Source organism: Moschus berezovskii, chromosome 17, assembly GCF_049115385.1.
Source record: "Moschus berezovskii isolate FMDL1 chromosome 17, NW_MosBer_1.0, whole genome shotgun sequence".
NCBI lineage: Eukaryota > Metazoa > Chordata > Mammalia > Artiodactyla > Moschidae > Moschus > Moschus berezovskii.
This window is the reverse complement of record NC_142476.1, coordinates 41,121,912-41,137,961: the sequence shown is the minus strand read 5'-3', so window position 1 is coordinate 41,137,961 and position 16,050 is coordinate 41,121,912. Positions and strand designations below refer to the sequence as shown.

The 16,050-nt window shown below is 58.7% G+C and overlaps 1 protein-coding gene across 10 annotated transcripts; it reads right to left on the bottom strand.

Annotated features, from left to right (window-relative positions):
* Positions 1-226: 226 nt before the first annotated feature.
* Positions 227-12,763, bottom strand: MIB2 (MIB E3 ubiquitin protein ligase 2). 10 transcript variants are annotated; one of them, XM_055419351.2, is made up of 20 exons: positions 11,980-12,763; positions 10,684-10,839; positions 6,728-6,983; positions 6,476-6,647; positions 5,445-5,551; positions 5,058-5,252; positions 4,765-4,907; positions 4,554-4,661; positions 3,459-3,563; positions 3,214-3,376; positions 3,001-3,134; positions 2,768-2,916; positions 2,526-2,682; positions 2,273-2,433; positions 2,053-2,179; positions 1,733-1,966; positions 1,143-1,321; positions 875-1,068; positions 733-798; positions 227-556 (listed from the first exon to the last, which is right to left on the bottom strand). In XM_055419351.2, the coding sequence occupies exons 3-20, from the start codon at positions 6,972-6,974 to the stop codon at positions 318-320; spliced, it is 2,880 nt and encodes a 959-aa protein (XP_055275326.2). In that variant the 5' UTR covers positions 6,975-6,983; positions 10,684-10,839; positions 11,980-12,763; the 3' UTR covers positions 227-317. The 10 variants fall into 10 exon arrangements, with proteins under 10 accessions (XP_055275326.2, XP_055275331.2, XP_055275329.2 ...); XM_055419356.2 differs by having other exon boundaries at positions 4,554-4,649; XM_055419354.2 differs by having other exon boundaries at positions 10,684-10,771.
* Between the last annotated feature and the right edge of the window lie 3,287 nt (positions 12,764-16,050).

The following is a 16,050-nucleotide window of genomic DNA, read 5'->3' as shown; positions in this document are numbered from 1 at the left end:
GGACGACACCGTAAGCCCGGGGCCCCGTTCTTTCTGGCCAGGGTCCGGGCAGCACTCTGGACCCGTGAATCCTGGGAAGAAGGGCAGAATATGGGGCGGGAGAGGCCCTGCAAGGCCTCTGGCCAAAGCGCAGAACCCAGCGCCGGGCCAACGGTGTAAGGGGTGCGGTCAGAACGGTCCGCGGTGGGGGACCCGCACGGCCCCGCCCCAGGCAGGCAAACAGGCACAAAGTCTAGCAATCTTTTTATAAAACACAGAGAAAGGGTTCGCGAGGGCGGCCACGGGGCATGGCCCCGGAACGAGGCGGGGGGCGCGGGCTACACGAAGATCTGGATGCGGTCGCGGATGGGCTGGCGGCAGATCGGGCAGGCGCTGAGCGCCGAGCCACAAGGCGCGCAGGCGCCGTGGCCGCACTGGAACACGAGGCGGATGTGGCTGTCGATGCAAATTGGGCAGGTGATGCGCTCCTCCATCTGCCTGTACCGGCTCTGCAGCTCCTCCACCAACTGCCGCGGTGGGCCGGGTGCGGGGGCCGCGCTGACCACCTCTGTGCCGTCTGCGGAAGAGGTCCAGGTCAGGGGCCGGGGCTCGGGGCCGAGGTCTTGCGGGAGAACCGCGAACAGAGATGTGAGCCAGGACAGGGGGCGGGGCTGTGGACAGCGAGCGGGGCCGCGGACGGGTGCAGCGGCCCACACCTGGGGGCAGCGGGGCGGGTTGGGCGCCGGTCCCCACCTGGGCGCAGCTTCTTGCTGATGACCACCTGGCACCTGATGCACTTCTTCATTCTGCGCGCGCACTCTGCGGGGGGAGGGCACGGTTGAGTAAGGGGCCCTCCAGCCCCGCTGCCGCGCCTCCCTCCCCACCCCGCACTCACCCTCACACACTGTGCGATGCTGGCAGGGCGAGAACAGAACCAGCAGCGCCAGCTCCGAGCACACTAGGCACTCAGCGGCCTCGGGCCCCGTCGGCGCGGCCACATGCAGGTTGGTCACAGTGTTCGGAGCACTGAGCACCAGTCTTGGGCCCTGGGCCGAGCCCCCGCTGCCACCGCCGCCAGCCTGCCGCTCCCTGCGTGGGGACAGGTGTCTTGAAAGGGCCCGGGGCTTCAAGCCCGCCCCCCGCCCCCCGCCCCGCTGGCTCACCGGAAGCGCTGAGCACAGCCCTGCAGGGCTTTGAGCAGGCGACCCTCGGCAGCCAGGTCCAGGGGGCTCCGACCTCGGTGGTTGGCGTAGCTCAGGTCGGCGCCCTCCAGCGCTAAGAAGTAGGCGATCGCTGTGCCCGCAGTCAGCTCCGCGCTGCCAGGAAGGCCCGAGGCCTGTAGCTGGATAGCAGGACAGGCGCTGGTGAGGGCCAGCGCCTGGGAACGCTGGTCTGAAGGGAGCCTCGTCTGGTACCTGGCTGCAGAGGCCTGAGCACCTGCCCCCTGAGGCTCCTGGAGCCGGAGGCAAAGGGCCCCACTGGGCAGCAGGTGGCACGGAGGCCGTGTTCTGACATACCACTCGGCCTATGGCAGGGCCCAGCCCCACTAGACCCCACTCCCTCTCCCCAGCTGGTCAGAATCTCAGGAACACTGGGAGGGCATTGGTGAGGAGGGTTGCAGAACAAACCACTGTGGCCCAGACTGCCCGCCCTATGAGGACTGGTCCAGCCATCCTGAGGGCAGATAGGGCAGAGGAGCCTGTGGTCCAGTTCTGCACCCACCTCCCCAGCACCCAGAGTCACACTTCCTCACCCTGGACAGCAGCTGCAGGGGACCTGGGTCCCCTGCGCCCCCATCAGCTGCCAGAGGCAGCAGCTGGTGGCGCTGCAAGGCCACGTGCAGAGCCGTGTCCCCTTCCTCGTCCTCGGCGTTGACACTGCAGCCGGCGTCCACCAGCAGTGGCACCAGCCCTACGTGGGCCTGCTGCACAGCCAGGTGCAGCGGGGACTGCAGCTTACGGTTGCGAGCGTTCACGTCACAGTGGCCCTGGGGAGGAGTGGGCACGGGCTCAACCCAGGGACCCTGGTGGGCCCTGATACCCCAGTCTGTGGCCCAGGGAACTCCGTCCACACCTCTCGGATGAGAACCTGGGCCACCTCCCCATGGTTGTTGAAGGCAGCCAGGTGCAGTGCCGTGAACCCATCCTCCTTCTTGGCATCCACCAGCTGCCGGGCCCGTGCCAGAATCCTCCTGACAGCTCTGTGGGAGCAGGGAGATAGATGCCTCTGGGGTCAGGGGCGACCCAGGGTGGCCCAGTGGCACAGCAGGAGCTGTGTGTCACCCCAAACTCACAGTGTGTGGCCTTTGAGGGACGCATGGTGCAGCAGGGTGAAGCCCTGGCTGTTGGTGGCGGTAACGTCGATGCCTGGCACCTCGGTGAGGACCTCCACAATGCCGCTGGCACCAGTGCCCGCCGAGATGGCACAGTGCAGTGGTGTGTCAGCGTGGGCATCCTGCCGGTGGTAGGCCAGTGATCACTTGGCAAGGAGGTCTCAACCATGACCTCTTTGACCCCAGGGTCAAAGCCAGGGGACCCAGCACTCACAGGCAGGTTGACGTCACAGCCACGCTCGCAGAGGACCTTCACCACCTCCAGGAAGCCCCTCTGCACGGCCACATGCAGTGCTGAGCTCCGAGTGCTGTTCAGAGCATTGGCCCCACAACCCGAGCTCAAGAGCACCCGGGCAGCCTCGGGCTGGTTCCTGGCAGGAGAGGAAGCAGGAGGGGCGCTGTGCCTGTCAGCTGGACCTGCAGGCCCCGCCCCCTCACACCCTGGCCGGGCCTCACCCCAGGGCTGCGTAGTGCAGTGCCGTGTTGCCCTCTTCATCCGGCAGGTCAACGCCCGCCTGAGCCTGCAGCAGCAGCCGCACCAGCTCCACCTGGCCTAGGTAAGCAGCCATCTGCAGGGCAGTCCTGCCCTGATTCTTGGTGTCCACCTGCCGGGAGAGGCAGAGGATCAGTCCCTGGCCCTCGGCCCCCTCACTGGGGCTGCCTGGGCGGGAGGCAGGTCTCGGGCTCGCCTGTTCCGGGTGCCGCCGCAGCAGGTCCAGAGCCCGGGCCACGTTGCCCAGAGCCACCTCCACCACCAGCCTCCCTGGGTGCTCCAGGTCACTCTTCTGGGCTCGAAGCTTGTCCAGGACAACGCTCAGGGAGCCTGGGGAAGGTGGGGTTGAGGGTCAGTGGTGGCCAGGGCAGCCCTGCTGCCTAACCAGCTGCTCACTGGATGCCCTCACTTTTGTTCTCCCGGGCTCGCCCAGCTACATCCAGGTTGGCATCTTCCTCAGGCCGGTAGGCCACCAGGCAGGAGGGGCTGAAGGTCCACAGCTTCCCACTGACCAGCACACCCACGTTCCCGTCTCCGAAAACCTTCAGCACTCTCCCAATGCGGCCCAGAGCCTGAATGAGAAGAGGGTGGGGTCACAGGCGTGCCTCCCAGGGGTAAGTGTGATGGGCATGGAGGTAAGATTGGGGGACTCACAGGGGCCATGTCATCGGTCCACTCCCCATGGCCAGCCTGCAGCCGCTTCACCGTGTCAAGGTCGTCGATAACCCGCACCACCTCACCCACCAGGCAGGAGTTTTGCTGAGTGACAGAGGAGCACGAGAGAAGCACGTGAGGGGCCCCAGCGGGCATGGTTGCCCAGGGTCGGAGAGCAGGAAGGCCCCCACCCTCGTTCAGCTCCACCTCACCAGGACCCCAGCCCCTGCCTGGAAACACAACCAGAGGCTCTCACCCCATAAGGGTGACAGGTGAGCAGGACAGCCCTGCCGGCCCAGCCTCAGAGCCATGGGGCTGACGGCCAGAGTCAGCTCAGCGGTGTTCAGGTTGGGGCAGGCCTGACCACGGGCTGATGGGGAGGTGGGCAGTATGGCCAAGACCAGCCCAGCCCAGCTTGGAGGAGGGGCACCAGGCTGACTGGGGGCAAAGCCTGAACATGGCGGGGCCCGGGGCTGCTCCTCCCACACCCCAAATCTTTCCTGGCAACTTTCTCCACACCTGTGCCCTCACCTGCAGACAGAACTCACTCTATAAACCACCTGTCCTGTGACCCCACCACACCCCCTCCTTGAAGGCCCACATGTGCCTGGAGTCCCCAGCTTGAGCTGAGTGCTGGCTCTGCATTCTGTCCAGGCGCTGTCACCGGATGCGCTGCCACCTGCCCTCCACCTCCTCCCTCCTGCTTCTGAGAAATACTGCTTCTCAAACAGCTCTCACCATGCCCCACCACCCTGATCCAGGGTCCACCCCTGTCCTAAGGGGCCTTCCCACCCTTCAGGCGGCACCCATGGGAGCATTCTAGGAACTCTGCCCAACCATGCCACCTGAAGCCTGCGAGGCTCCCCTGGCCCTCAGAACACACACTGGGGCCTGGTCTGCTGCTCCCACTTCCAACAATGCCCTGGGCCTCCCCTTCACATCTAGGTCCCTCTCCCTGGACCGAATCCCCTTCAGACCCACCAGGCCCTGAGCTCGTCCTTCAGGGCCAGAGGAAGGCACTCCCAGGACCGAGCAGGTACATGAAAGGGGGTACAGAAGTGAGCAGAAGGGGCTCAGCTCAGCCCCCCCATGCACCTTGGTGAGAGCCCCAGGGTGGAAGGTCCAGCGGGTCTTGTGGCTGAACTGCACACGCACGTCCCCATGGTCTGTGATGCGGTGCACGGTGCCCGTCTGTCCGATAAACTGTGGCGGGTCATGGAGGTGGTGGCCAGGTGGAACAGGAGGGCGGGGGGCTAGAGGACATGGGGAGAGTGGGCACGGGAACTCGCCAGGTGGGGCATCTCACCTTGGCCATCCGGGGGTTCCACCCGCCGTGGCCTTCCTGCATCTCCTTCAGCACGTCCGCGTCCAGCAGACACTTGACCTTGTCCCCACGCTGGAAGGGCTGGCCGTCAGCACTGACCCTGCGCTGCAGCTCTGCGGGCTTGCCTGGGGGTGGGGGGTGCAGCAGGCCTGGCTCAGGCAGTTCCTTCTGCCTGCACCGCTCACCTCAGTGACTCCAGAGACCACCCCTGGGCCCAGGGCAGGACAGGGGGCAAATGGTGGGGGCGGGGCACATGGTGAACGGCCCGCCCATACCAAGCCTTGGGAGGTGCTCCCTGTAGTAGAAGCCGCCAGCTGCCTCGCCCACACACTTGAGGTCCACCTTGCCCTTGTGGCCCACACGGTACACGTTTGTGGTGCCATCGGCCCACGTCACACTGGCCACGCTCCGGCCTGTCTCCACGTCCCAGCCACGGATGTCCACCACTCGGCCTGGTTTCCCTTCTCCTCCTGGGAGACAGTGACCCCACCAGCAGGGTAAACCCACACCATGAGGATGAGCCACAGCTGGTGGCAAATGCCTCCCACAACCACCCCCCACCTTCCCACCCCCCGACTCAACATCCTGTGAAACCCCCACCTTCCCGCCCTTTCACTCACCATCCTGTGAGCCCCCCACCTTCCCACCTGGCCCCCACTCACCATCCTGTGAGCCCCACTCCCAGTCGGGGCCCCGAACCACCTTCGCCCCCTGGAAGATGCCCCTTAACGGGATCCTTGGGAGGCCCTGGCGGGGACTCAGCATGACCCTATGGGAAACAGAGTGGGTCCCAGGCCATGAAGGGCAGTGGTGCCAGGAGCAGGCCCTTTGCTCTGCCAGCCCTGCTCCCCATTCCCACCCCGGGGTCTCTTCCCCTGGAACAGCAGGCCCCCCCAGGCCAGTGCCCTCCACACTGGACCTTGAGTGGGGCTGCTGACTGGTTCCCTCCAGGGGCCTTTCAAGACACCAGGTTGGACGGGTGCTCCAGGCTCACCCTCACCGCATGGTTCCTGTGTGTGGTCACACCACATCTGCCACCTCCTGGAGAGCTAGGTATCCTGTCAGAGCTATGCCCAGAGCTCAGCACCCAGCCTGGCCTGGGGAGGGTTCAGCATGTGGGAAACATGGGCATGAGGAAGGCAGGCCTGGCCAGAGGTGTTGGATGGCTGCTCTCAGCTCCCTCGCTAGCCAGCACATCCCTCCCCTCCACGGGTGGGGGTGTCACGGAGGCGGAGGCGACAGTGCAGGTGGCAGGGGTGTGCCTCTGGGTGCCCTTCCTCCCTAGCGTGGGCCCTCCTGACCACAGCAAATGCAGGCAGCACACCCCACACAGGCCTCTCTCAGAGCCCCGGTCAGGCAGCACTGGGGGGCCAGTGAGAGCCAGGCGAGAGGAAGCGAAGGGGTGAGAGGGGACCCCGTCCACAGCACCGACCTCCGCAGACCCGCTAGGTGGACACAGTCGCCTTCTGTAGGGGGTGGGGGCTGGTGTCAATGCCCAGGCCCCTGGGGTATTCATCACCCTGGTCACTCCTCCAGGAAATGGCTCAGGACAGACTTGACCTGCAGCAGAGCAGTCAGCAGGAGGCAGCTCCAGCTCTCCCAGACCAAGGCTCGTAGTGTGTCAGAGGCATTCTCAGGAGGCCCTGGACGCTTGCAGGCGGGGTGGGATACTGGGACGGCTGGGGGGACTCACGGGCGCGAGTGGGCCGTCTCGTAGCGCTCGAAGGCGTGGGCCAGGTCGTGCTTGTTGTGCATGTAGCATTGCGTGCAGAGATCGTAGTCGAAGCAGATACGGCATTTCCAGCGCATGCCCCGCAGCCCGTGCTTCTTGCAGCAGTCGCAGATGATGTTGGGGTGGCGGACACCTGCAGGGCGCAGTGTCAGGAGAGCCGCCGGCTCCGCCCCCAGCCCAACTCCATTCCCAGCCCCGCCCCCAGGCCCGCACCGATTTGGGCGTTGTCATAGAGCAGCAGGTCGTGTGCGCCCTGGTAGCCCGCGCGGTAGTTGGTGCGGGTTCCGTGGTCCCACTGCACGACCACCGTGCGGTCGGGGGTCGAAGGGCTGCCATGGCGGCCGAGCTCCACCACCGTGCCCACGCCGCCCTCGCCGCCGTCCTGCTGGCCCCACTTCCAGTCCACGCCGCGCACCACGCGCATGCCCACCTGCACGCCCGCTTGGGGGTCTGGGTCCATGGTGGAGACCTGCGGGGAGAGGGGACCATCGGGCCACATGGAGAAAGCCACACGAGGTCACACCAGAGGGCTGCCAGGGAGAGACAGAAACCAGTGTGGGGGAAGGGGCACGCAGGAATGCCCTGGGGCTGGAGGGCAGGTGGGACACCTCTCTGGAAAGGGACCCTCCCCCAGCTGCCCCCTCCAGCAGCTGTGGGGAGCTGGAACAGTAGTGTGGGGGCAGTCCTGGTGATGGGACTCCAGATCCCCAGGGACCAGGGAATAAGATCTGGTCAAGGAGGTCTACACGCCAGCAGATAAGGTTCTGGATGGCTGGCATGGTGGGGGGCTGGGGGGGGGCCACTAGGACTGCAGACATCAATACACAAGGTAAGACAAACCTTTACAAAGAAACACCAGCCGGAACTTAAGACTGGAGAGGCACAAAGCCCGTGTACCCAGAGTGAGGAGAGAGCCTGCTGGCCTCATGCACAAAGCGGACTGTCTGACAGAAAACAGGAAAACCTTGGGACAGGCACCTCCAGCACCTAACACACTGGGGGGCTGATGCTACCCAGAGCCCGGGGAGCAGTGCTGCACCGTCACTCGGGCCTCACTGCTGGGCCTTCTTCTGAGAGGTGTGGACTGGCCACCCCAGGCAGGCCCTGACGGAGGTGGCACTATTCACAGCAGTGCCTGCCTTGCAGGCTCAAGGGTGAACCAGGTCCTGACAAGATTTACTTTCAAGGGAGCACGACCCACCACACTACACAGCAGAGCTCACAAACGGACGCTGAAGGAGAGGAGCCGTGCACCTGACCCCACCGATAGGAAGCTCACAAACAGAACAAGCAAACCCAGGGCGCTGGAGGCAGGAAGACAGTGGCTGAGCCAGTCATGGGGGCTTGGAACTGGGGACATGCTATTTCCTCGTCTGGGTGCCAATTACATGTGTGTTCACTTTGCAAAGCTGGATCACTCATGACCTGTGCCTCCTGGCATTCTTTGATTCCTCAATAAAATTGGTTTAACATGAATGGATTTGAACAACCCCCAAGAGTTTAAAGCAACAGGACCTGAAGTGGGAGGGGACTCGGGACCCCTCAAGACGGTAACGAAGAGGAAGGGGTTTCGGAGCCCCAGGACAGTAAGGGAGCAGTTACCCCTCCATCTCTGGATACTGCCTCCCCAGTATGAGGGCCCCAAGGCCGGGGAAGATGCAGGCCTGGATCCCTGAATGAAGCTCACTGCACTGTGGGGCTCCTGGAAAGCCAGAGGAGGCCCTGAGGCCTGCTGGGGTATAGCTGCTCCCTCTAGTGCCCAGTGGCCCAGAGCAGCCATGGGTCGCCAGGCCAGCCCAAGGCTCGGCCAGCAACAGGGAAGGAAACCCACACGTCACCCCTGCACCTGGACCACACCCCCAACCCCAGCCCAACAATCAGCATCCCAGGCCTGAGCCCACAGGTAGCCTGACAGCCACCCTCTGTCCAGCCTCACCTGCAGGCCGGTGCCCAGCACAGGGTACGCAGGGGATGGGCACTGCCTACAGGGCGAGGCTCCTGGGCCACACCCAGCCTGGAGTCCAAGTGAATGACCCTCAGATTCTCAGCGTATGAACTGCTCAGCCAGCTCAGCCTTCTGCGAGTCCTCCCCTGCCCACACAGGTGCCTGTGCCCACTCCCTCCTCACCCCACCCAGGACCGCCAGGGCTTCCAGATACAGGTGGACCATCTGAAAGAACAAGTCTTTCCAACTCGATGCCCAGTCTCAGCAAAACACCCCACAGCTCCTTCACCTAGACAGCTGCCCCACAGGGGCTGTAAGGCCTCCTGCTGCCCGCCAACCACCCTCCCCCCATGGCCTCTGGACCCACTGAAGATGGGGCAGCAGGGCTTTTCCATCCTGCTAGCCACAGTGAGAAGCCCACGTTGGAATGCCTGTGGCTCTTCGGTGCCAGTGAGCCCTGGACGGGGGCAGGGCCTGTGGGCTGCCGCCTTGTCGGAAGGCCACACTTGTTCATGTATGGCCTCTGCCTCCTGCCTGGCATCCCTCTGTCAGCAGCTGCCACTCATGTGCAAGCGGCCAGGGCTGCCCAGCCTGAGCCAGTGGCCCAGTGGCAGAGAGGAGGCGCTGCCCTTCAGGGCACAGGCCCTCCTCCCGCTGGGAGCCTCCAGGACTGCCACGGCTCCTGGGCAGTGATGAGCAGCCCCCTACTCTTCCCAGGCGCTCCTGCTGAACTAGTCAGCCAGGCAACCACATACCCAAACAAGTGTGGGCAAACAGGCAGCAAGAGTGCCTGCTCGCAGGGGACATGCCACCTGCAAGGCCCAGAAACTGGCCCTGGATTGAGATAAAGGGGCAGGAAAGGACACTTTCCCAAGAGTCAGCAGCACAGTTATTCTGTAGCCTGTGAGCCCAGCCCTCAGCCCACCTGGCCGGCTGCCGCACCCACCCTTCATGTAGGCCTACAGATCCACTGGCCATGGGCTGCAGACTGTCTCCAACAAGACTTAGGGTGATTGGACACCTTAAGCAGGAGAGCAGGTGTGGCCAGTGCCTGGCTCTGCCCTCAGGGGAATGGGCAGAGAATGGTCAGGAGTGGTAGGTGCCCAGCAAGGTCTGTGGGAAAAGAGGACCAAGTCTCAGCCAGCAGTGGCTCCACTAGGTCACCAGCAAAGTCCAGCCTGTCACAAGAAGGGCCTCTGACCAGCACCTGTCATGTTCACATCCCTATTTATAGCACAGCCAGACAGTTCTTCAGTGCTGGCCAGCAACCTGCCATGCTCCCTAAGTATGTGCCCCTGGGAGCCCACTAGCCTATGGGAGACAAAGGGACACGCTGAGCCTCAGGCTTCCTCCCGCTCAGACCAGTGCCCCTGAAGGAGGACAGTGGACAGAGAAGAACAGTCCTCCCCTCCATACTCCACCCCGGGTGCCCAGGTGGGTCTTGTGCCGCAGCACCTCCATCCAGCCTGGCATCACCCCAGCTGGGTCTGAGCAGGGCCCCCAACAATGCCCCCTGCTTGCCCTCCTGACTCCCAGACCTCAATGCTCCGGCACAGCATTGTAGGACCCCTGTGAAGCAGCCCAGAGGCTTTCCAGGCCTCTCTGCTACGCTGCCACCTGCCTCGTCTTTGTCACTGCTGTCACCACGACCCAGGAGATGGCTATTTGTGCTCCATGTGACCCCCAGGGCCCCAGCCCTCCCACTATCAGGGCTCACTATCTCACCTCAGAAGGTCTCCCAGGGTGTGAAGGGAGGGGATGGCAAGTCGGGAATGGACCAGGGTCAGGGGAAGGGAGGATAGGGAAGAAGGGAACTCTTGTTTCAGTAAGAAATTCACCCAGAGAGCTCTTCCTTTTTCTCCTTTTGGCAGAAACACTGTACTCTGACATCTTCCTCAGAGCATACAACCCAGACACCTGGCGGCATTAGAACCCGAAAGGCTGTCGCTGCAAAGGTTTATGACAAAACTGAGGGTTTCCCAAGTGGTGCGATGGTAAAGACTCCTCCTGCCAATGCAGGAGACACAGGAGATGGGGGTTCCATCCCTCAGTGGAGGAAGATCCCCTGGAGTAGGAAATGGCAACCCACTCCAGAATTCTTGCCTGGAAAACTTCATGGACAGAGGTGCCTGATGACCAGCAGTTCATGGGGTTGCCAAGAGTCAGACATGGCCAAGCACGAACAAACACAGAGGCACTCAGGGCATGAGCAGCTGGCACTTACCTTAGCGTATACACCAGCCTCTTGTCAGCATCCCAAATGCTTAGCTGCTGTTTCTCGGGTCACAAGTTTGCTCAGCCACCAAGACTTCCTGTTGGAGATTGGAATCCATGGCTGACACAGAGCACAGCAAACCAAACAGGTAGAAAATCAGCAGGTCTGGGGAAAAATGGGTTTTAAAAGGCAGTCTTACACTTTAAGCATTTACCATCTCAACCAAATGGGTGGATACCTGGGTCTGCTCTATTGGTTTACTAGTTTCTCTTTGGAAGGCAGAAGTATTTCTAAAGCACACGTTTAGACAGTATAGAAATAAAGTATTTGCACTTATTTTGATTATTTTATGAAAAAACTTTAAAAAGCTGCAAAGAGTAAATCCCATTTAGCTAGGAAGTTGGCAAATTGTCTTTATTGAGAAGAATCAACTTGGGTGCCGACCGCTGGCCACCAGAGGCTGCCACTCCTTTCTGGGCACCTCCGGCTGGTCTAATGATGGTGTTTAAATCCGCACCACATGAGGCACAGTCAACTGGCAAGACTTGGCGAATCACAGGCTCCGGTCATGTGGCAGCTCTGGCTGAGGCCAAGGTGGACATCCTGAGTGGCCAGGGAGTCTGGCCTGTCAGTCACCTGCTGGAAGAAGGCCTAAAGGAAGTAGAAGGAGACCATCACCCTAATCCTGGCGACCCAGACAGAAGCCCTCAGGCACTCTGTAGACAGGGCACTCACCACCCAACCACTGCACAGGGCCAGTCTTGGGCGGGAGCATGACATTCAGATACTTGTTGCACCTGGAGCAACAGGTCAGAGGGAAAGGCGAGAGGTGGGGACCCACCAGGAACGACCTGGTGTGCCAGTCCTTCCACTGTAACGCTGCCGGAACCCCAGCCCCGTTGACGCCCACCAGGAGCCTGTCTGGCACCTTTACTTATTTTCTCTATTGGTTCTGAGCTCAGAAGGAGAGAGGCAGAATTATTCACACCCCAACACCCTAGACACATTCAAAAACGAGCAAAACCTCTCTGACGTGGCATCAGACAAAATCTGAGCCCCTTCAAGAGCTCTCTTATCTAGCTGTCCAGTCGCCCCCCGCCGGCCTACAGACAGGTGGGCTGCAGCCCTGAAGCCTGGCGACTAGGGGGTTGGCCTTTAACCTTCGGCTCAAGCCCTGAGCCATCCGACCCTGCGGCGGCGGGGGGTAGGCCAAGACGCACAATCAGCGCCTCGCTGGTTTGTCGCCATGCCCATGCACGGCCCACGCTCACGACCCCAGAGCTGCCCCAAGGGCCTGCCTCCTACCCTGCAGGTATCCGAGGGTCTAGGGCCGCCGGGGTAGGGACCAGAGGGCTGGCGGACCCGGTTCAGCCGACGTCAGCGCCCAGCGCTGCGCCTTGGACTCCAGCAGCTGGCCTGCGGGGGGGCGGGGCTGGACAGGCTGAGCCGGGCGCCCACACTGAAAGTGACCCCTTCCTCACTCGCTCGGGTCCGTCCCGCCCCTGTCTTCGTCACCTTCCTCGGGAAACCGCCCCGGCCCCTGCCGCTGCCGACCCCGGGCCTGCTGCTCCTGTCGACCCTTCCACTTGCCCGGAAGTTTGCGTCCGGGCCGCTCTGCGCCTAGGCTTCGGGGGCCTGGGAAGCGCTGAGTCTGTCAGTCGGTCGGCTGCGGCCTCAGTGTGTGGGGCTGCCAGCCCGCGAGCAAGACATCTCTGAGCCAGCCAACCTGCCAGGTGCTCGGTTGTGCCGCGCAGCGCCAGAGTCCACTGGTTGAAGCCGCCCGAAGCCCCCGGCGCCAGGGGCTCAGGGGCCAACGCGAGGCCTGCCGGGACCCGTAGTCCGCAGCCCCCTGGGACCACGGCCGGGGGGCGGGCCCGAACCACAACTCCCAGGAGGACCAGCAGAGCCGTGACGTAAGGGGAGTGAGGGCTGAGCTACGGCCCTAGCCCCGCCCCGAGAGGGAACGGAGCCGCGAGCTTTGCTTCCGCGAGAATAGGTCGGATCAGCTCTCGCGTCGGACAACGTGTGCACACGTCGTGAGATGAACGCAGACAGCAAACTACGGAAATTCTCGCGCCTCTCAAAGCGTGAGGCTGCGGCCAGGGAGCCTTGGGTACACTGGCACCCAAGCCGCCCGGCTTTGGACAACTGCGCACGCGTAGGCCCGGAAAGAGGGGACCAGACAACCACGCCCCTGCGGCGGAGGGGCGGGGTCAGAGGCGGAAGTGCGTCACCCTCGCCCGGCCCTACGTGGCGCAGCTGGTTTCGGAGCCGCGTTCGGTTGCTGTGGAAACGGTTTGCTGAACCTTCTGAGTGTAGAGATGAGGCGTTTTCACAAACTTTTTTTATTTGATATATTTCAAAATCAGAGTTACGCCAGTGCATGGTTTCTCTCTCTCTCTCTCTCTCTGTGTATGGTTTTAATTCTCGCAGAAATGAAGACAGTGAAAAAGTTGTCACATGCCAGTCTCCCCCAGAGGCAAATACTTCCAACCCTTGTAATAACTTTTCTTCTGACAAAAACCTCTACGTTTCTCAGCCAGAGAAGACTAGTTTTTGATGTATTAAATTTAGACATTTTTGGGACTTCCCTGATGGCCCAAAGCGAAAACAACGCCCAGTTGTGGATGTGACTAGTGGTGGAATTAAAGCCTGATGCTGTAAAGAACAATTTTGCATAGAAACCTGGAATGTTAACCCATGAATCGAGGTAAATTGAAAGTGATCAAATGGGAGATGGCAAGAGTGTACATCAACATTTTAGGAATCAGTGACCTAAAATGGACTAGAATGGGCAAGTTTAATTCAGATGACCATTAGAACTACTACTGCGGGCAAGAATCCCTTAGAAGAAATGGCGTAGACTTCATAGTCAACAAAAGAGTCTGAAATTCAGTACTTGGGTACCATCTCAAAAATGACAGAATGATCACTGCTCGTTTCAAGCAAACAATACAGTATCACAGTAATCCAAGTCTATGCCCTGACCACTAATGCTGAAGAAGCTGAAGCTGAATGGTTCTTCTATGATGACCTACAAGACCTTGTAGAACTAACACCAAAAAAAGATGTAAATTTCATCATATGGGACTGGATTGCAAAACTGGAAAATCCAGAGATAGCTGGAGTAACAGGCAAGTTTGCCTTTGGAGTACAAAATGAAGCAGGGTAAAGGCTAACAGTTTTGCCAAGAGAACGCACTTGTCATAGCAAAAACCCTCTTCCTACAACATAAGAGAGAGAACTCTACACATGGACATCACCAGATGTCAATACCGAAATCAGATTGATTATATTCTTTGTAGCCAAAGACGGAGAAGCTCTATACAGTCAGCAAAAACAAGACCAGGAGCTGACTGTAGCTCAGATCATGAACACTTTATTGGCAAATTCAGACTTAAATTGAAGAAAGTAGGGAAAACGACTAGGCCATTCAGGTATGACCTAAATCAAATCCCTTATGATTGATTATACAGTGGAAGTGACAAATAGATTCAAGGGATTAGATCTGATAGAATGCCTGAAGAACTAAGGATGGAGGTTCATGACATTGTACAGGAGGCAGTGATCAAGACCATCCCCAAGAAAAAGAAATGCAAAAAAGCAAAATGGTTGTCTGAGGAGGCCTTACAAATAGTTTAGAAAAGAGGAGAAGCGAAAGGCAAAGGAGAAAAGGAAAGATGTAGCCATTTTAATGCAGCGTTCCAAAGAATAGCAAGGAGAGATAAAGCCTTCCTCAGTGATCAATGCAAAGAAAGAGATGAAAACAATAGAATGGGAAAGACTAGAGATCTCTTTAATAAAACTAGAGATACCAAGGGAACATTTCATGTAAAGACAGGCACAATAAAGGACAGAAACAGTATGGACCTAACAGAAACACAAGATATTAAGAAAAAGTGGCAAGAGTACACAGAACCATACAAAAAAGATCTTCATGACCCAGGTAACCACGATGGTGTGATCACTCAACTTAGAGCCAGACATCTTGGAGTCCAAAGTCAAGAGGGCCTAGGAAGCATCACTACACACAAAGCTAGTGGAAGTGATGAAATTGCAGTGGAGCGATTTCAAGTCCTAAAAGATAATGCTGTCAAAGTACTGCACTCAATATACCGGCAAATTTGGAAAACTCAACAGTGGCCACAGGACTGGAAAAGGTCAGTTTTCATTCCAATCCCAAAGAAAGGCAATGCCAGTAAATGTTCAAACTACCGCACAATTGCACTCATCTCACACGCTAGGAAAGTATGCTCAAAATGCTTCAATCAAGGCTTCAACAGTACACGAACTGAGAACTTCCAGATGTTCAAGCTGGATTTAGAAAAGGCAGATGAAGCAGATATCAAATTGCCAACATCCATTGGATTATTGAAAAAGCAAGATAGTTCCAGAAAAATATCTACTACTGCTTTATTAACTATGCCAAAGCCTTTGAAGTCAAGGCCCACCTAACTTCAGACACCAGGATGTCTGTTTGTAAGTGAGTGATCACACCATCGTGGTTATCTGGGTCATGAAGATCTTTTTTATGGAAAATTCTTAAAGAGATGGGAATACCAGATCGACCACCTTACCTGCTTTATGAGAAATCTGTATGGAGGTAAAGAAGCAACCATGAGAACTGTACATGTAGCAACGGACTGGTTCCAAATTGGGAAAGGAGTACGTCAAGACTATTTATCATTACCCTGCTTATTTAACTTACATGCGGAGTACATCATGTGAAATGCTGGGCTGAATGAACACAACCTGGAAACAAGATTTCCTGGAGAAATAACAATAACCTCAAATATGCAGATGACACTACCCTTATAGCAGAAAGTGAAGAGGAACTGAAGAGCCTCTTGTGAAAGTGAGAGAGTGAAAAAGCTGGCTTAAAACTCAGCATTCAATAAACAAAGATCATGGCATCACTTCATGGCAAATAAATGGGGAAACAGGGGAAACTGTGACAGACTTTACTTTATTGGGATCTAGGATCACTGCAGATGTTGACTGCAGCCATGAAATTAAAAGATGCTTGCTCCTTGGAAGAAAAGCCATGGCAAACCTAGACTGCATATTAAAAAGCAGAAACATTACTTTGCTGACAAAGGTCCATCTAGTCAAAGCTATAGTTTTTCCAGTAGTCACGTATGGATGTTGAGAGTTGGATCATAAATAAAGCTGAGCATTGAAGGATTGATGCATTTGAACTGTGGCGTTGGAGAAGACTCTCGAGAGTCCCTTGGACCAAAGGAGATCCAACCAGTCCATCCTAAAGGAAATCAGTTCTGAATGTTCGTTGGGAGGACTGATGCTGAAGCTGAAGCTCCAATAGTTTGGCCACCTGATGCAAAGAACTGACTCATTGGAAAAGACTCTGACACTGGG